The 21,613-nt window shown below is 44.8% G+C and overlaps 1 protein-coding gene across 1 annotated transcript in view; it reads left to right on the forward strand.

Moving 5' to 3' along the window:
* The first annotated feature begins 2,308 nt into the window (after positions 1–2,308).
* Positions 2,309–21,613, forward strand: part of pcdh7a (protocadherin 7a) — a 51,105-nt gene continuing 31,800 nt past the window's right edge. Inside the window, exons 1-3 of the mRNA XM_074689669.1 lie at positions 2,309–4,835; positions 6,657–7,833; positions 12,473–13,252. Of these exons, the coding sequence (XP_074545770.1) occupies positions 3,412–4,835; positions 6,657–7,833; positions 12,473–13,252 (3,381 nt within the window). The 5' untranslated portion in view covers positions 2,309–3,411. The remainder of the gene's footprint in view (positions 4,836–6,656; positions 7,834–12,472; positions 13,253–21,613) is intronic.

The following is a 21,613-nucleotide window of genomic DNA, read 5'->3' on the forward strand; positions in this document are numbered from 1 at the left end:
ATGGATCATCCCGCAAAGTTAAATTTAGAGGCTAAAGAGAACAGCAGTTACAGAATGGAGTTGTGTTAAATGTGGAATAAACTGGAGGATTTAGTTTGGAAGTATTGACTGAAAACAACAGAAAATATTTTTATATCTGGTGATTTGTTTTCATGAAGGTACACTTTTATTTATAATTATAAGGCTTGCCAAGCGCTACAAAGAGGGCAAGTAGAATAGTTAGAAGAGACAGCCAATTGGCCATGAAATTGATTCACAATAGCAAAATACAGAAATGTGCCGTGTCCTTAAAGTCAAAAAGTGGATGAATAAACATTTCCACAGAGGGAAAAATTCAAAGACCTGTGCCTTTCAGGAGCTCGTGAAATAAGCCAAAACTAATTTAGACATCTGGAAGACAATTTAAGTTAAATAGGAAATATGGATGTCAAGGTTGTTTGCATTAGTTTTACATTTATCCCCGTGGACGATCTGGTGACACAGTGATCCTCTTTTGTGATGGCACAAACAGTAGATTAGGCCTTGGGGCTAGAATGGATGTCAAAGGAAATCCTGCTTTCAGCAACAACACACATATGTGCACGGAGGCACACACACACACACACACACACACACACACACACACACACACACACACACACACACACACATAGACACACACCACATTTCATTCAATATGCAAATTGAAACTGCTGTTCATTTGCTGATGAAAGAGGATTCATACTCAATTATATCTTAATGGGTTGGATATAACCGCATGCTCAAGCCAACAGATTTTATAAGATCTTTTTTCATTAGGTCAAATATGACTTAAATTTCCTGGAACAACTGAACTGAAATTGAACTGACCTGACCCTACCAGCACACACAAACACGCGCAGTCATAAACAGTTATCCAAATACATCATTTTAGTCGACTTGGGCTCTCTTCTCTCCTGTTTCCCCTCTTTTCCTCTCCTTGGCTTGTGTTTTCTTTTCTTTTCCTATCTCTTTTCTTCTCCTCTCTTCTCCCATTGCCATACTACTGCACGCCTAAGCAGGCCGCGGGGCGAATCCCGGGACTGATTTTAAGGAGGGGGAAAAGCTGGAGTGGGTCGAACGACAGAGGGCGTGGGTGCGCTCGAAGCGGGCGCGTGACGATACCTCCGGAATGCTAAGCACAGAGAGGGCCCACAAGCTCGCGCGCACAAGCAAGTTTATGCTGGTGCAGCAGAGTGAGAGATAGGAGGAAAGGAGTGGGAGAGAAAAAAAGTAATGATGGAAATAAAAGAGAGTGAGAGGAAATAAGAAATATGATCCCTCTCTGCAGTTTGCCAGTCTTTGTTTACTCTCAGCCAGCCATAAAGTGTTCACTAATAGCTGCTGCACAGGACTCTCAGCCGCTCAATAACATTTATGTTGGGGGAACTCCCTCCTTTCTTGCCAGGCTGATGGGGGGTGCACGGTTAACTGTTGGTCCTACTAACGCTCGGACTGGCTTTCAAATTAGAAATGCAGCGGGGGTTTGAGCAGAGCGGCAGCCTGGAAGCGCCGGTAGTGTTCAATAGCAGCAGCAGACCGCTGCTGCAATGCGCCTCTCTCAGAGCAGGTCGGTCCGCCGAGAGACAACATCCTCTCAGCAGTGCGTGTGTGTGTCCGTGTGTGTATGAGGAGGATACTGCTGACAAAGAAACTACTGGACGCGTGGCTCTTTGGGCTGTAAAGCATTTGCATATAGAACAATAAATACCTGACTTTGGTGTATTTAAGGGCCTAATTACTTTTCTGTTATTTAAGCTTAAGCTCCTCAAAATATTGGCTGCAGTGCAGTGAAGTACAAAAGAGCCATTAGGTTGGAACATTAGACACTTCTACTCTACACCATGAATTGCTATTAATGACTATCACAGCAATTTCCCATTAGGCTACGTTAGAGAGTATGTGACAATTTTTGCCTCGTACAGAAAAGAATGAATGAAGCCTTCCACACTTGCCCCGCCAAAAAAAGCTGCACTAGCAGAAATGTGACAGAGCACAGGGGCTGACTTGCATGAAAGCCAGATCACTCTCTCTTTCCTTTGTCCTTTGTATGATATGAATGTGTGAATAAAGATATTTCGCCCCCACCAGGAGCTGTCAGCAGCCGGGACACCAAGCCATTTAATCATCCTATATGACAGGAGGAGGTGAGGTCTGTCTCTGGCAACCGACACACACTCACACACACGCACGCACACACACTCCGAGCGCGCACACAGAGTACAGCGACCTAACACCGCCTCTGCTGCCTCTCCCGTTACAGCTCAGCGATCGAGTTACGCGGCCGGGGAAAATGTTGCAGTAGCGAGAGAGAGACTGCAGCATCGTTGGAGACCGGCAGCAGCACTAGTCCCAAGCAGTGCAGGTGAGAGGGAAAAAAAGCCAGAGGAGGAGGAGGAGGAGGAGGCGCATGTGGAGGAGAGAGAGAGAGTGAGAGAGAATGCGGGACTCTTGGAAAAAAGACGCATCTACACTCAGTCCATCCATCCCGGACACAGGCTGCACGGGATTACGCTAAACTGATGATGCAGTTGGGATCTCCCTGTTAGCCCATCCAGAAGCTCATATTTTCTGATGTATGAGAGAAGAAACCAGAGAAACTCGCTCTGAAAAGCTCTCTTGTCTCCTCATAACTTACGTGAAGGAATCCGACGGCTTGGCACGTTTCTTCCACTGCGGAGAGATCAAATAGAGGAAAAAGCATCTGGATCTTAAGGTAAGAAAAGATCCAGTCATCCCAGAGACTTTTAACAGACTGATTTTTTAAATCCTCTTTGGGGGATGTGAGTTAATTTCTTGCCGTCCGGAGAGCCGTGCTGTGTTTTTCTTCTCTCCCTCTCTCTTTTGTGCTGTGCTGCATTGCAGTTTCTAACTGTGAAAAACGCCAGAAAAGCCGGTGTCCCAAATGTGACTGGAATAAAAAGAACTTACAAATGGCATTATGAACTGATAAGCGTCCTTGTGTGACTATACGGAATAACTGTGGAAAGAAAGGAGTGAGGAAAAGTGAAGTGGATTAATCAAAGCCTGATGAATTAGTTTCTTTTTTTTGCACTGCATGATGGATTTTTTGATATCTTCGTGGCCTGAAGAGCCCAGCAAGACTGCCAAATTATTACTATAAAGTTGAAGTGAACAAGCACTGAAGGAGGAGAGAAAAGAAAGGAGCCCACACCGCTGAAGTGAAGTACGGAAAGAGTGCGGAAGCTTTTCTCCGGACCTCAGGCGGCAGTCCGCAGAGAGAGCGATAGGGAGAAGAAGGCAAGGAAGGATAAATCAAACACCCACGCTGCGAGGTACAACAGACCACAAAACAGCAATTATAAGGAAGACGAGCCACAGCTCGGAGGTAGACACAGCTTGGAGGAAAGAGGCGTGAGGAAGAGGGAAGCCATGCAGAGGCTTGGTGCAGTGCACTCCTCCGCGGCGCAGGCTCTCAGCCTCGTGGTCTTAGTGCTGCAGCTGCTGACTCAGCTACCGGGTGCCGACTCAGCTCTTCGGTACCGGGTAGCGGAGGAGGGCCCACCTGACGTCAAGATAGGAAATGTAGCCGCCGACCTGGGCCTCACGGCAGGTACAGGAAGTGGGGATGTCACCTTCGCCCTGGAGAGTGGCTCAGAGTTCTTCAAGATTGACAATGTGACAGGTGAGCTGACTACAGGACCACGGCGCATCGACAGGGAGAAGCTCCCACAGTGTCAGATGATATTTGATGAAAATGAGTGTTTCTTGGACTTTGAGGTGTCAGTGATAGGACCCCTGCAGAGCTGGGTAGACCTGTTTGAAGGCCGTGTGGTCATAACAGACATCAATGACAACACACCTTCCTTCCCCTCACCTGTGCTCCAGCTCTCAGTGGAGGAGAATCGTCCAATAGGAACCCTCTACCTGCTGCCCACAGCTACAGACAGAGATTTTGGGCGGAATGGTATAGACCGCTATGAGCTGATCCAAGATGGCGCAGCTGGGTCAAGTTCAACAAGGCGCACAGCAGGAGGAAACCCCATTACTAGAGTGGATGGCCTTGGGGACCGAAGGGGTAGAAGTGGAGATAGTGTAGGAGGAGCTAGAAGCACAGTGTTTGAACTACAAGTGGCAGATATACCAGACGGTGAAAAGCAACCACAGCTCATCGTGAAGGGCACATTGGATCGAGAGCAAAAGGACTCATATGAGCTTGTCCTCAGGGTTCGAGATGGAGGGAACCCACCTCGTTCCTCTCAAGCCCTGCTCCGGGTGTCAATCACTGATGTAAACGACAACAGTCCACAGTTTGAGAGGTCCACGTATGAAGCAGAGATGGCAGAAAATGCACCTCCAGGTACACCTGTCCTCCAGGTGAGAGCATCAGACCGTGACATAGGAGTCAACGGGCAGGTGGAGTACGTCTTTGGAGCTGCAACTGAATCAGTCAGGCGACTGCTGCGGCTGGATGAGGCCACCGGATGGCTGAGCGTTCTTCACAGGATTGACAGAGAGGAGGTGGCTCAGCTGAGGTTCACAGTCACAGCCAGAGACCGGGGTCAGCCGCCCCGCACTGACCGCACCACTGTAGTTCTGGCTGTCCGGGATGAGAATGACAACGTCCCAGTGGTAGAGATCAGGAAGATTGGACGGATCCCCGTCCGAGATGGAGCAGCATTAGTGCCTGAGAACGTCCTGGTGGACACACCTGTGGCTCTGGTGCAGGTGTCGGATCGAGACCAGGGGGAGAATGGGGCTGTGACGTGTACAGTTGTAGGAGACGTCCCATTCACACTGAAGCCAGCTGGTGAAACAGCTCTCCCACCACTACCAGCAGATGAAGCTTTTGACAGGTAAGCCACACCACATGAAAACCTCACCATGAGTTCAAGTGAATCTCAGACCTCAAATCTCCAAGCAAGGGCAAAACAGAGAACTGAAGAAGTACTTTCTGGATAACTTCATATAAAGGCTTTTAAATCACATAGTTAGTTTCTCTGAGAGCAGAGTGCTGTTTTCGCTAATAACCAGTTTCTGAGATAAGAGTGGGATGATGCGCTACTTCTTCACGGAGACAGTATTGGCAAGGTAACCGTGAAGTAATGATGCATTTCAATGATAGCTCAGCGTATGCACCACTTTACCTGAAGGGGGTCATGTCCAATTTATGTGCATAATGGGCCGATAGAATTAGAACATGTATAATGAAGCACCTGTTTTAAGATTACATGGAACAATTCATTTAAAACTGTCTGTAATTCATTTAGAAAATTACCATAATTATAAGACATGTGTTAATTACCATGCCATTTAGCAATCTGCTTTTCTAATTACCTACTATAGAGTCCTTGATTCGCTGTTGTCCAAAAAAAGATCCTCAGACTATGTATTGTGTGTCCAGTTTTTAACACCACATGGAGACAAAGAGGTTTACAGCTGTGTGAGATACTTTATTTATCATAACTGCTTTCCACTGCAGAGTGCAGTTTCTATGAGTCTCACCCACACTACAGCTCCAGGAGGTGTTTCTCTTCAATCTCTATTCCCCAGAGAGAGTTAAGTTCTGTTGGAGGCAGATTTCATTTAGGCTTGGTTTTGTACTGCCAGTCATTCACAAAGGCTACAAAGTAGAATGTCAGATAATCTGTAAACTCTCAGCACATTGTGGATGAAATTCAAAGATTTTATACTTTTCAATAATATTAGTCCAGCAGCAAAGGCTCCAAATGTCAGTGCTCTCATGAGTCAAGATATTTCTTCAAGCTATTGACTGGAGGAAGGCAGAGAAACCGAGAGACTGCTGTGCTTCTACTTATGAAGCTTGAACAATGATGTTGATTATTGTGTTGACTGTTTGGCTGTGAGTCAAGGTAATGATCATCAGGTCTACATGGAAATGATTTGTTCATTTCATTTAAAATCAGTCAGTTTTTCTGGTGTTGTTGCTCTACACTTCTGAATGAGAATTTCCCCAAAGCCTTGTGTGACCACAGGACAAAGCATGTTAGAGCTGGATTAATTCTCTGTTTAAATGACTGTAAATTTCTCCTTTTTGGCCATTTTTGCATCCATTTTTTAATCTCTTTTTCAAAGGCTGTCATTTTTCAATACCAGCTGTACATTGTCAGCATTATGCCAATTTTCTTTGACCCTCATACTCCTGGCATTAACGTGCATCTATAGAGACAGCTCTTGAGGCATCCTGCTGTTGTTATATACTTCAGCATGACAGTTGGTGCTTGACTGTTTACTGACCTCTGCTCATGCAGATGACGTCAGCTAAGTAGGCAGTCTTTCAATTTTCCCCAAACAGCCATGCCAAAAACAAATAAAAAATAAATTGACGATTTCAGCTCAGACCACTTCTGAATTTGCTCCACAGACCTCATAAAAACAGCTGTTATCAGAATTTTCCTCCACTTCACTTTAAGCTTCATACCTTAAGGCTGTTGTTTGCTAGTATGATAACAAGAGATGTGAATTTATACTGAGAATTTCTTGCTGCTTTCTGTCTTTTGTAAATATAAAAACAACTTCTCAGCCCACTTGCAAAAGCTGATAAGTCAGGATGCTCACAAAAAAAGAGTAAAAAATACAAATGTTGAGAAAGAACCTGCATTTTTGTGTGAGGAAGCAGCTACCTTCATGAGATATATTTTTCTTTATTTTCACAGGAATAAGAAAAAGTACTTCTTGCACACCTCCGCCTTGCTCGACTATGAGGTCACCAAAGAGTACAGTGTCACCATCGTGGCTGTAGATTCAGGCAGCCCCAGTCTGTCCAGTAACAGCTCACTGATGGTGCGAGTGGTAGACATCAACGACCACGCTCCAACCTTCGCCCAGAGTGTCGTGGAAGTCCACTTTGCTGAGAACAACTCACCAGGTGAACGGGTCGTCACTGTGGTCGCCACAGACGCTGACAGTGGCAAGAATGCAGAGATAGCATACTCCCTGGATTCAGCTCCTAACGGGCCATTCTACATAGACGCAGATAATGGAGATATTCGTGCCACTGGCGTTCTGGACCGTGAGCAGAGAGAGAGGTATGAACTCCGGGTCATTGCCAAGGACAAAGGGACCCCCTCTCTGCAAGGCTCTGCCACTGTTGTGGTTCAGGTTACTGACCGCAATGACAACGCACCAAAGTTTGTTCAAGAGATCTTTACTTTCTACGTGAAGGAGAACTTGCTCGCCAACAGCCCAGTTGGTATGGTCACAGTGACTGATGCTGACGAAGGCGAAAATGCAGAGCTGAGTTTGTTTGTGGAGATGGATGGATCAGACGACAAGAAAACAGGGGAGAAGTTGGAAGGAGAAGACGGCCAGAAGGAGAGAGAGGAAGTTTTCTCCATTGAGAACAACACAGGGACTATCTTCTCCGCTGTATCCTTTGACCGTGAAAAGCTTTCCACTTACACCTTCCGCGTCCGAGCTGTGGATGGAGGAGAGCCTCGAAAAACTGCCACGGCAACCGTCTCGCTATTTGTGACGGATGAAAACGATAACGCCCCTTCAATCACATCTCCAGCAAATGAGTCCTACACCCTGCTTCCACCTGCCAGCAGTGCTCGCACCATTGTCAGGACTGTAACGGCTCTAGACTCAGACACTGGCCCGAATGCTGACCTCCACTATGCCCTGGTTGGGGGTAATCCTTTCAGACTGTTTGAGATCGGCCACACCAATGGAGTGATCACCCTAGCTGAGCCTTTGGAGCGACGTCACAGGGGTCTGCATCGCCTGGTGGTCCGTGTGAATGATAGTGGGGTGCCCTCGCTTTGTGCCACTGCTCTGGTTCATGTCTTCATTAATGAGAGCTTGGCCAACGCCACCCTGGTGGATGCACAGGTAAATATGTCACAGTTACACATGTTGGTGTGTTTGCGTGAGTCTACATCACATCTACATCACATCATGGGACTGGCCTTTTAACAATTCAAATAAAGGGCAACCACATAACAAATGGAGGGTGATAGAGCTGAAAGTAGCTGTTTAAACTATACCAGTGAGATGATTTTTTTATTTTTTTGATCAAATGAGGAAAATTGGCTGTTTTTATGATTTTCACAAGGTTGCAATTTGCCGCCCACTTTCAAGAATCATTTGGGTCTATATTTGCCCCAGATAAAGAGCCTAATTTCTCTTTTGAAGGCTTTGCCAGAGTCTTTGTAGTTTGGATGTCCAGCATACATTCTTACCACGACTGTGTGGTTAAAATAACAGTTATTACTAAAAAGCTTCTTCTTTTATGGTACATTGAACTTGAAGTGTAGAGCATTAGGTGTGTGTGTGTGTGAGTGTGGGACTGAGAGAGCAGTAAGGATGAGTGTGTTTCAGAGAAGGGGGGCCTGTCCCAGTTTTGTCCTCATAGTTCGGACGAGGTTGAAGTATGTTCGTTTGAGTCGTACTTCAGCTGTGTCTCCTCTCTGTAGGCCTGAATATTAATAAGGTTTAGAAGTTCTCACTGTGGCATGAAGAGCACCCTGAGCACTGCTGAAGTACACAGACTCAGTAGATTAAATGAGAAACCACTTTGAGTTATATTGACTCATGTTTATAAGGAATAAAGGGAATTAGGAACACACCCGCTTTTAATGAACACGTCTGTGTGGTGATCTTGACCTGAGGACCTCACAGTGAGATGAGATTGTTTAAAAGATCCATACTGAGGTGAAGAGGCAACTAAGCAGACATTACCAAGGCTGTGAAATCACTACAACAGCATGAGTTCAAATTTAGATTGTTCCATATCTGCTGAAAACCTTTCTCTCCTCCGCCCTGGTTGTATTAATCAAACAAGTTTCCTATTATGCTTTAAAAAATGTTCAACTAAGCTATAAACGCTGGCAGGTAATAATTACTAAAACGTCGTCTCTGGTGTGGGGAATGTAATTTGTATTGACTAATAATTAAATGGGCTCAGTTGCCTTGTGGTTACAGTGTGTGCTCTGACACAGCTTGTGGTTTTAACCCCCACTAGAAACTCTAGTTAGAATGTAGCCTCGTATTTTCTCAGAGGAAAAAAGGGTCTTAGAGTGTCAGTTCTCTGCATGTAACTTGGTGTTCACCCCAAAATAAGCTCTCTGGCGTTCAGAGGGAAGGAACAGTCAGGCAGATAAGACGCACAAATCTCCAAAATATGTCAAAGCTGTGATTTTGTTGGTACTCTGAAATAGTGATTGTGATCTTTGAGGGACAGCTTACAATGCAGATGCGTGCCGCAAGTGCTGCTCTACTTCTCTAAACTGGGTACGTTTTCATTTTGTTGCGCTGGCTGTTTCAACTGTTCAAACCACCTGGGGGAAAGGTATGAGATTTTCCAAGTGATAATATAAACTGCAGCTGAGTCTTCACTTTTTCAAACTATGTGTCTGTGTAGCCAGCGAGTGGCATAGAAACTACATTAACACAGCTCTTTGTTTCCTCCCTTTAGTTATCTGTATGTTTCTCTCTTTGAATTGGAGATATATGAATCCTTTTGAGGCAGCTTGACAGTCAGTCCCAAAAATCAGTGTTTAATGGCAAAATTCTAACAAAGAGAATTAGTCATAAGTGTAACTCTGTCACCTCAGAGTTCTGTAAAAAGTACAAATTGAACCATCACTAGAGCGTGGTTTGAACAGGACCCTTAGTAAGAGGCGGAACAATGCAGTTGACAGGTGACATTAACAGTACTGTGCCCAAATGAGCCAGGCCTTTGAATGTAACAATAGTGTGTAATACGTCCAGCCATTATAAGAGCCACCTTTGGTTACAGTATGCATAGTTTAGTTTGATAGTAGGCAGATTCGTGGCAGGGTAATTGTGTAGAAGTCATTGAAGAGAGAATACCTCCATCTCATAATGAAGTCAAACTGAGTGGTGGATGGATGCCAGATGTAATTAGGGAAGGAAAACGGCTGCTAGTGCTGCAGCACCGTGGTAGAAAGCGACACCAGTCCTTTCTATCCAGCAGCACCGGAGGAAGCACATGTTGGGTAATCATCTAGAAAGTGATGCTGCGGAGTTTCAACTTGAGGAAGAAGGAACCAACAGTAGCTGTAATAAATTTGACTGGGGAAATGTTTTGTGCATCAGAAACACACTTTGGACTAGACTGAGTCTTTTGTTGTTTTTTCACATTTTTTGTCCCAGTTTGAGAATTTTCTTTCCTTCAAATGGAAGCTTTTATAAACATGTACAGATTGCCAATATTATAAATAATAGTTGTTGTGCAGCCTCTGTGCAGTTCTTCTGCTTAGCTGTGGATGCATTGATCTGAAACAGAGACCAGGCACTTTCTAGGCTTGGGTCAATAGTGTGGTCAAGGGAGAACTCCCTTTGCTTGGTCACAGCATCTGCATCTGCAGCAGCATGCAGATAACAGAATCCTTGGAGAGTGGAGCAGATAGATGGTGGTGTTAAGCTCAGCCGGAACAAAGCTCATGCAGCAGAATAGAAGATTCCTTTGGGGGTTTAGGAAACGTCAGGGATGCACTCAAACACGGTGCTGCTACACTTCTCCTCCTCTGTGTGTATCTATACACACATACAGCACACACCACTATACACAGCTTGCACCCAGTGAGATTTCACTCCTTCTAAAGTGCATGCACACATTTGAAGCTGCACTTTCCAATGCTCCTTGCTGTCACATATGCCTGCCTGCACATGCCAAAGCACAAACTTGGCTGTTGCACCGTCACAAAGTATATGCACATATGGCACCACACCGCCACTTTCTGTGCCTGTTTCACGTACAATACAGCAGACAGCGCAGGGCTGCGCTTAGCCAGAGAGATGCCCAGCAGAATGAGAATGGAAGGGAATACTGCAGGCAAACGCAGAACAATGGGGGCTGAGGGGAGAGCGGAGCCTGGCGGAGAGGCCCCACTGCAGTGGAAGCAGAATAATGGAAAAGAACCAACACAACTCTCTCAAAAACAATGAAACTTAACCCAGAGATAGATGGTGATGAAACAATGAAAAATAACATGGTACCCTTTTTCGCTTGGGGGCAACGTGAAGTGAGAGTGAATAATGTGGCTCTGTATGAGTAATCCTAATATTCCTGGGATAATGTAATAAGCAAGTGACACAGTGCAGTTGTCTGTGCAAGGCTCTCTGCAGTATTGCCAATACTCTCGGTTCTACTGCAGTTATTTTGTTTGGTTATTACAAACCATGGAGGCTCAGATTTAACTCCTCTCTTTCACCTTCACTCTCCGCCTGTCTGCCGTTCAGTCTTGCGAGCCTTATTACCTGCCCTTCTTTAGGCAGCAGGGATTACATGAGTATATAATTTCCAGACCTGACAGGCCAAAGGAATTGTCGTTTGAGCCCTGAGACGAGGTGTCAGTGCTGCAAAATGAGTTCTCAGCTTAATGGACATCTTAGACTCTGTGTCGGCTGGTGTAGGTGCATGCATACATCAGAGTTCTGGTATTTTCGCTTGTCCTTGCATACTGATGCCTCCGACACAGTTGGTAGGTATTGATTAGTCTTATTTGGATTCATGAGCCTGACCCATATTACCAGCAAGGTTCTGCAGATCAGAACTCCACAGCCTCATTGTCTCCCATCAAGCTAGACTCCATAACAAGTAATGACTGTTTGTGTTTTAGCATAACCCACTTTCTTGTAATGATCCTTTTATTAGCGTACAAGCTCAGAGCAAATATATGTGTGCATGTGTTTGTGTGTGAAAGGGTAGCCCCAGGCCTGCGCATGTCTTCTTAATGGAGAATCACTGTCATTAGTATATCTTTCATCTCAAAGCCAAACGCAAAACATTGTGGATTTTAATGCATATTTGGATCCGAATTGATTACAGGGATTTGCATTCCATCAAACTTCAATTCTCAACAGAACATCAAACTAAAGACCCCATGCAGGCAAAAAGAAACGTCTCTTGAAATTATGCCATAAAGAACACACATTTACAGTCGCCTTCTGTCTGTCTGTCCATCTTATTGTCTTTGCAAAACAGTGATAGAAAATCCTTTGCAAATCCACGCCTACGCTATCATTTACAATAGAGACATTGTTCATTGATGAGACAGTAGATGTGCTAGAGTTCTGGGGGTGTAGTCATAGCATGTTTCTTGCCTTTTTTCAGCATATTTATCGAGTGTTTCTGTTTCTGTCCCTCTTTGAATGATCCCTCTTAAGTTTGCTTTTCTTCTTTAATCAGTTTCGAATAGGAAATCCGAGGAATTTCCTGCTTCACTGCTCAGGTAGAGAACCACAGGCGCAACATGAAATGCTGCTGCTGGGAAGAGAAAGCAATTATATATTTAGTGGCACTATGTGTGTCTGGGAATCATGGAGAAGTTCCCCCGCTAAAGCACAGTGATGAGTTTAATTAAGTTGAAGATGCTGTTTGATGTTTCTCTGTGCCTCACACTCACTGTCATCTTTCACCCCTGCTGCTTTGTACTTTCTTCACATTGTTTTCTTGCTTGTCTTTCTTTCCTCTGAATCCTCTCTTCTCTACTTCTCACTCCAGGTGGCCAGAAGTCTGATGGCTCCGCTCTCACTGGACATCGCAGGGGATCCAGACAGTGAGCGTGCTTTAGGAAAACAGCGCCTCAGCGTTGCTATTGGAGTCCTGGCGGGAGCCGCAGCGGTCATTCTTGTCATCCTCCTCGTGGTCACAGCTCGGCAGTGTGGTGCCCAGGGTAAGAATGGCTATGAGGCTGGAAAGAAAGAACCAGAGGAAGACTTCTTCAGTCCTCCAGGGGCTCAACCGCAGGTCAGCCGTGGCAGAGGATCAGACCGCGGGCGCAAACCTCGCCGAGACAAACGCAACGGAAGTGGCGGCGGTACTATTGCAGGAGGAGGGAAGTCAGACAGATCGCTCTATAGCGGTATCGTCACAGTCAATGGGCTACGGCGCCATGCCGATGACGATGAGGAGGATTTGAGCAGCGCAAGTGAGCGCCTGGCTGCCCGCTACTGTGTTGTGGATGGTGACCCTGGTAGCCCACGGATGAGTGGTGGAAGGAGACATCAGTCAAGCCCAGATTTGGCCAGGCACTACAAATCCAGCTCCCCTCTTCCTGCAGTGAACCTGCAGCCTCACTCACCGCCCGCAGAGGGGAAAAAGCACCAAGCGGTCCAGGACCTGCCTCCCTCCAACACCTTTGTGGGCAGTGGGGGTTGTGTGGGGAGCGCCGGCTCCAGCAGCAGCAGTAGTGGTGGCAGTGGAAATGCTGATGCCATGTCTCTTGGATCTGACCAGTGCTCAGAGTATGGCTGCCAGACCGGGAACAAGTACAGCAAACAGGTAGGAGCTCTGGGAAGGGACTGGGGGTGACATGGACTGAATTTCCACTAAAATTTTGCGATTTGAGATTTTGGTCCAGGTCGCTGCTTTTCAAGGGATTAAAATGTGCCTCTTGCCTATTGTGCACTGAGGTTTAAAGTCGCATTAAAAACAAAAACATTACGTCTGCTCCTCTCAATGCTTCAGGGGCTCTTCTGTCAGAATTTTTTTCGCTCAACTCAGCCCGTGCTCCCTGTGCTTTTACAAAGGCCCAGGCTCTTTGCAGGGAGCTTTTAGAGGTGAAAGTGAAATCCCTGTGACTTTATCTAGAGTCTGGTCCCTAGGGTACGAACCTACTGAGTACCTCCTACAGCCCATAGTCCCTGGGGAAAGTTCCTGCAGTGGAAACATGGCTACAGTCTCCATAGACCTTCAGTTTTTGTGTTTTTCTTTGTCCTTTCTTTATCTGAACCTTCCTTCGTCAGCTCTTTCTGACTCTGTCCACAGTTTGGCTCCTGGTATCTGTCCTCCAGCTCCTCTGCTTTCTTCATCTCTGTTCATTCACACATCTGCTGACATACTGTACCGCATACCCCATTGCTAACGTCTAAACACCTTTTTATCTCCACAAAATAGCTGTCAGTGTGTGCGCACACGCTTGTGAGCCCGTGTCAGCATGCTAAGCCTGTGAGCAGTGTGACAGTACCCTGCTGTCAGAATGTGTGTGTGCACTGTGTCAAACATCGGCCCTCTGTTCAGCAAGATCTAATGCAGAGGACACAAGTCAGCCCCCTACTGTATAGCCAAACAATATGTGAATGTGCGTTTGTGTCGCATTGCATGACAGCATGTGTGTGTGTGTGTCCTTGTGTCTGTGTGTCGACCCCTGAGCAGTTCAGTCACAGTCTGGATGAGGAGAGAGTGGGTGAAATCTTGCCTCCAACAGGATAATTGGTCTTTTATTTTGTTTGTATTTTCTCTTTTCAAGCTGCTTTCACCCATTTAGCATATATGTTTATCCCATAAACACATTCAGTTGCAAAGATAATGGACGTGCGGCTTTGGTGTTTGCTCAGGAAGCACTAGTTAAAAGCTGAAGTCCTGCTGACAAATAAATATTGCATAGAGACGGTCACTAACCCTGGGCTCTCTCTGCACACCCACACACAGACTATCTATCATGGTGGACATACTGACACAGCAGGGTCTCCCTAGTCCATGGGGAGTGCTCCCCTGAGTGACGTTTGAGTGACAGCTAACCCTTCTTAAAGGGGTGGCGTCTCATTTCATTGACAGACAGCTCTACATTTATCCTCCCTGTGGTGAAAAAGTGCTGATGTGGTCATTAAAAGGAAGTAGTGGAGCTTCTTAGGCTAATCAATTCATACATGGGCTCTCTGATCCTTCTCAACACTCATTCACACACACACACACATTCACATATACACACAGAAACATCCTCATGGGCACACACACTCCAGAGGTTAATCCATTACGGAGTCAATCCTCTTAATCTGCCGTTCCCAGGGAAAGAAAATGCTTACTGGGAGAGTTTGGGCTTCATGCTTACGTGTACTCAAAACATGCCAGCGTACATACGCAGACGCACAGACTCACAAACTCACAAACTGACAAGGTAATGAATTATTGATTGCTTGGGGTAATTAACTCCCCTGCTGCAGTCAAGTGTGCCCCTTCCACACCCCAGCCCACACCTAAAATATCCAGGAGTAAGTGGTTTCATACACCCCTGTTAGTGAATGTGTGCGGCTAAGACTTTGGGTGCTCAAGCATGAGTGCGTTCACGTCAGTGTCAGAATTTGTTAATGCTAACAGTTTGGCGACACGAGCAGGTTTGTGTTGGTGGGTGTCTGTCACTGTGCTCCAGGGGCTGCTTATTCCATGACGGCATATGCATTTTATATGTGAGTGCGAGTGAGAGATAGACTCAGGGAGTAATAGGTGGCGAGTATGTGCCAAATGTAGGAACTGGGACGCTGACAGAATTTGGAAAAGCATTAGATCAAGAGTGGGAGAGAATTATAGGAGGTTAGGAGGCAAGGAAGATGGAGTAAACGGGATGGGTGGGGGGCTTTGAATTTCAAAGCTACTTTACTGGGTCAGTGAAAACTCAGAAAAGTGTTTATCTGAAGTCAGCACATCGTAAGACCATCTAGTGTGCTCCAAATAGGAAATAAAAATAAATGTAAAAAAGGAAACTGGGCGTCATGGATGAAGAGCAAGATTGCATCAGAGCTGCAAGAAGATGATAAAACCGCACAGTCCAATGGTGCTGGATCTTTTTAATATCTAACTTGTTCATGGAGTGGAGGAAGATGGGAGAGAGAGAAAGAGAGGAAGGATATCCATATCAATGGGCATGAATGAATACAAAAATGAAGAGAAAAAAGGGGAAAAGAGTGAGTAAGGGAGATGTATACTCAAGAGATCGGGGTTGAAAGATAGAGGTTAGCTGAAGGGGGAAGATATGTGCAAGAGAGAGATGGCGAGAACCACGACGAAGGCAGGGAGAGCCAATTAAGAGACGGAAGATTAAATTTGGGAGATGGAAGTTAAAGGGGTGAGTGTGCGCCTGTGTAAGTGTGTGTGTTCCATATTTTTAGTAGGGGCGGGAATCATCTTGACTTTCTTTGCTATTACTGCAGATATGATGATATGATGAGCTGTGTGAGTTTGTATGGAGGAAACTGAGTTACACTTTTTTAAATCACTTCTACAGACAAAATGGGTCATTCAATGAAAAAATAAATATACAGGCTTCAAACGTTAAAGTTTGATGGAAGTATTAATGAATAATCTTTCGGGTGGAAAGCAACGCTATAATTTAGAAGTCAAAATGTTCAGTTAAAGAGGGGTATTAAGTGTTCCCATATTTTACACTTGGAAATAAAGTACCAATGTCCAAACTAAATGTGTGCAGATTAGTCAACCTGCTCCATATTCAAATGTTGTAGAAATCTCTGAATCTGTCTGTTAAATGCTCAAGATACTTTGTTTGAACCAGATCTTCATGAAACTTGCTGGAATGATGAGGTCATCACATAAGGATCTCCTGGCCAGTACATAACACATTGAAGAGGCAGGCCTCAATTACCAGGATCTGCTTGAATGCTGCGCTCTATTTGTACTTGGAACTGGGAAGTCGGGAGTGGGAATGATGTCATCTCCAAGTTCAGCGTTCCAGTTGACAAGTCGGTAAACCTTGCCATAGCAGCAGTATTTCTGTATATAAACATTGAATAATACTTTATACAGCTGATTACTTGGGACAAACAATAGACAGAAATTCTAAAATGAAAAGAATATAACAGGAGCTAAAATACTGTTTACCCCTGAACTTGGAATTTCCTACTGGGAACTCGGGGCTGGTGTGGGTGCTCCAACAAAGTTGGAAATTCCGACCTCGAGGGGGCGTTCCAGCTGGGCGTTCCCACTCGGTAATCCCGACTTCCAAGTACAAATGGAACACAGGAATAGCTCTGCCTCTGAGAGGCCTCCAGAGGGCTGGCCAATCAGAGGGTAGAGGGTTTGTGGGGTGGGAAGCCTTACAGAGACAGCAGCTAAAACAAAGCATTGCAAACAGAGGCTAAAATACGGGTCTTTTAAAACAGAGGTGTGAGAAAAAAAGAGTTTTTTTGTAGCTATAAATCATGTATAGCTACTATAGGATTACCAGGGGCAGAAAAAAGCCTTTAAAAAACCTTAATACCACCTCTTTAAAGGCTGTTCTGATATTTTGTTTGGACCTCAAAAACTATGAAAAATTAGATCTTGGCAAATACACTATATGATGTTGAGACCCATCAAGGTTCCACAAAAAAATATTAGATTTGAATAAATGGTTATTACCGCAGTGCTAGCAGAGAGTACAAGGAGGCCACTTTGGATGAATGAAAAATCAACAAGGTGTCAGCAATCAGTGATTTTTGAGGAATAATGATTCTCAATGGCCGATACTCTCGTACAAGTACAGGAATCAATATCAGGAGAAAAAAACAGTATCAAGGCATTTCTCATATCAAAAAAATATAGACAATTTGGATGAGACATTTCAGGCATCACTTTCTGAGTGTCTGAGGACACACTGACACATTTCAGTCTAGTATTGCAGATGAGTAGCTCCATTTCTGATGGAGACGGCAGAAAAGGAGCTTCCACCAAGAGGGAGAGGGAGAGGGAGAGGTCTGGTTTGGGCGGCGGCCAGAGAGTGAGAGTGGACTGCTGAGATGTGGGTCATCAGGATACCCGTTGGCATCAGAACACGTTAATGATCACAGCGGTCACATGGCACTGCAGTCAATATGGGCAAAGTGGCCTCGTTCTACCCTCCAACCAATACCACTCAGACACACACACTAATCACACACTCAACCTCAACAAGCAAAGAGTTTTTTGAAGCCTGCTGACCTCAGTCAACCGCATCAAAGGTCACAGCTTCTGTTTGATCTCAACGTTTGTTTTTCTCCTGTTTAACTTCCCTTTTATTTGCACTCTGTAACTTTTCTAAATAAGCACTTTGCACCATTAACTTTTATTTCACCTCTCCTTTGTGCTCTCACTTTTTGTTCTTTTACTTTGCTCCTCCGCTTTCTATGCCGTAAATATGAACAGCTAGTCACAGCTCCCTCTGCGTCTCCCTGTGCCACGCTGACCTCCGAGAACGAGTCGTTTGAGCCGACTCAGCGTTTTCACTAGTGCCACTTCTTGCTCATCTTTTACTGGAGAGAGCACTTTCTCTCCCCGTGGACTCTGCGTGTGTGTGTGGGGGCGGGTGTCGGTGTGGTGCCATGGAGGCTGAATCGAAGAAGACAAACACCTGCAGCCCCCCTCGCACACACACATTCAGAGTCTAATCGATGTACTGTTTACGAGGCCAAGACTGCGGTACACACAGGTGGGTCAATGGTGCAGTTTTTTTTTTCCTTTTTTCCTTTGTGTATTGCACAGTTTCACAATGCTCGGTGAAGGTCAGTGCAGGGCTGCCACAGCACGGGGTGCCAGGGTGTTTGGGCACAGCAAGGACAGGAAATGGAAATGAGTTTGTGGTGAATAGGATTCATCCAGCTAGTCTTGTCCATCTAATTGGACTGTATGGAAGGATGCTGGCGGAGAGATTAGGTCCACTGGATTATAAAATTGAAAAGCAGCTTTTCATTTCAACGAAATCCTTCCAGGATTAAATATGATGAGTGTCTGTCATCGTCTCACAATCCCCCCCACCCCACCCTCCCTTCATGAACACATCCACACACACACATCTCCTGTGATGATATGCTCCATGCAGCAGGGTCACAAGGGTGAAGGCGCTGCCGACCAGAAACACACACCCCTACACACGCTACTCCTCCCTCTGTCTTCCTCTTACACACGCAAACACTGTAACCGACCCGTGACCCTTGTCATGGTGATACCAGCTCTCTGATGTGTTTATTAAAGCTGAGTTCAGTCCACGCAGCTGGCCATATGCTCAAGGGGTGAGCAGGAGACGAGGTGAAAAGGTGCGGGGGTAAGCGAGAGGTGAGAAGGATGCGGTAACCAAAGCAGGGATCACCCGACGAGCGAGGCTGAAAACTGATCTACTGACCTGGAGACAAAGAGCGAGGGGGGAGGGGCCTCACAGGAGGTGAGAGTCAGCGGGCATCAGGGTAGGGAACCTGAGCCAAGACTAAAGATGATGAGAGGAGATGAAAAAGGTTCAGAGACAGTGGTGTCTGTGTGTCTGTGGCATCTAAACACAAACTCACTTTGCAGACATTGATTTTCCACTTGAACAGGATCATATAGATGCCTTTTTAATAAGCTGTGAGTTCCAATGCAAAGGTAAATAGAAAACTTCTCTGCCTCTCTGGTCCAGTCCTTTTTTAGTCACATAAAAGAAAGTTGCTTTATTATTTATACTGCGTTTAGTACAGGAGACTTCGATCTCTGACTTCTTTCATCTAATGGTTTAGTTAAACTTGTCGTCCTGCAGCGCTTTGTGGAGAAAAACAACACATTTATCCCTTTAACTCACCACATGTCATGCTGAACTTCACTGCAGTTGTCCTCAGTGGTGGTCTCTCTTTGATGAGATCTTTAAAGTAGTTGCTGGTTGTTAAAAGTTAACTCTGAGAATGGACGGCACAGTTTGTACTAGAGAAATTAAGATGGGAGGTTTGTTGTCACTTAGAAGATTCTATCTTTTCCTTCAAGTTCACGAAGAGCTGCAAATGCATTTGATCCATATTTGAGTGTGTTACAGTTTTTACAACACTAGAGGAAAATTTCTCCTGAGTCAGACAAAGGAAATGAATCTCAAGGTCCAGCTTTGAAGTTTTCTTTTAGGTTTTTCAATCATATCTTAGTGTCCTGCTGAGTTTTCACTTGTTTAGTTGTCATGGAAATGTTGAAGATGAGCACTAGTTGTATCACTTAACAACCAGACCATTTAACTCTAGAAAGAAGAAATGTAGCCATTTCACTTCATCACTTAATTTTGTTTTACACTGCATAGATGAGGATATGGAGATGAACAAATCTAGCACAGACTAATTTTAGCTTATTGAGCAAACAGTTAAACTGTGACTGTGAACTTGGCTCTGAATGCTGGCATACAAATGTCTTATTGAACAGCCGCGTGTAACCTGAAAGTGATGGAGGACTGCAGCTAATGCTGCTATGCTGATATAATGGTTTTATTCTCCAGCCACGTGTAGACAAGTTGTCCAAATATCCCACACAGGATGCAGATAAGGCCCCAAAAGTGATGTTTTCATCAGAGAAGAAAGAACTTTATTCATCCCAGGGGAAATTCTGCAGCTAGATTTCTGCAACATTATGGTGCTAAATAATATAAACAGGAAAAGCATCAAACAAGTGCAGATATAACATTTCAAATGTTTTTTATTGTTTTTCAGGAAACTCAGGACCAGGTTGTGTCCATTGCATCTCCTCTGTTTTCATATGCAGACATTCAGAAAGCGAGGAGACCAGTTTATAGAGTTTTGAAAGAAAAACATAACACTTTTTTTCACATTCCAGTCTTTCCCTCTCGTTATAAAGGTGTAAATATCCCTCAAGATATACTTCTTAAAAAGATAGCACAACCAACTAGAAAAGCATTCAGAGAGTGCAAACCTCCGCCAAGCATATTCTGATTGTCATGCAACAGTTTAGTCTTACTTTAATGTTATACTCCCTTTGAGCAGACTGTCTGCTACAATTTGGTGTTAGTTGCAGGTTTGTGCAATAATTTGTTACCTGACAGTGTTAAAATTTATGATGACCCAGCACATATTTCAAATTCCAGATCTTAGTATCCAGAACATTGGCAGGATCTGGATCGTACTTTTACATCTGTCATAAATGATCATGCCCTTGTCTTGTATTGTTTTGCAAAGCAATCCGATATGGTGAAAATGGCCCTATCTCACAATGATAAAGAATCCTTTAAAAGAGTCCTGGATCGAGACGGTGATTCGTATTACCTCCAAAATTTGATCAGTTCTTCCGTATCCCATTTTGAACATTTCCTGAAAATTTCACCAAGATCTATCAGTTACTTTTTGAGTTATCTTGTTTACAAACAGACAAACTCTCCCAAAATGATAACCTCCTTGGCGGAGTCAATGACAGATAGTAGCTTAAAACCTGAGTTACGTAATTAAACATGACAGCTGACACTTAACATACATATGGCTCATAATGATGAAATAACTCATCATCATCAGCCCAATTTCATGATGACGATCATAATATAGTCTGATATTGCACTTTCATATAGTGATGAGATTTCAGGTTTGGACTCAGGAGTCTGTAAGTCAGAGAAACGTCTTTCAAAATAATCTAATCAAAGTTCTGTGGTTGTTTCTGTGTGAGAGACAAAGACTACAAGACAAAGTGAGAGGGCAAATGAGAGATAGAGATTGTGAAGTCGTGAGAAGCACTTCGTTTTCTCACACACCAAGGTCACCCAGAGCTGGAATGAGATTTGAAGTTCCCTGTTGGTTAGAGTGTGTGTCTTTCTGTCCTGGTTGTTTACCACACACTCGATAACAGTCAGCTTGTTCAGCTGATAATGTTACTCTGTTAACATCTCCTCCTTCCTGCTTTTGTTTCTGGCCTCCTTGCAAAACGGCAGGAATGTGGGAATGTCATTTACCCCCCCACACACACTCTCACACACACACTTCCACACAAGCACAGGCAAGCCAAGGCAGGAACACACACCGCAGACACCGTCGGACGTGTGATTTTAACACACACAGACACGCTCCTGTGTGTACATAATGGCACATAATTACACACCCTCACAGATCCTTGTGCATATACGCTTTTCACCGCAAGCAGACAAACTCTGATAACAATATGATGACACATGGA

The sequence above is a fragment of the Halichoeres trimaculatus genome, unplaced genomic scaffold (assembly GCF_033239565.1).
Source record: "Halichoeres trimaculatus isolate MK-OKI-2021-1 unplaced genomic scaffold, fHalTri1.1 fHalTri1_scaffold_2, whole genome shotgun sequence".
Classification (NCBI taxonomy): Eukaryota; Metazoa; Chordata; class Actinopteri; order Labriformes; family Labridae; genus Halichoeres; species Halichoeres trimaculatus.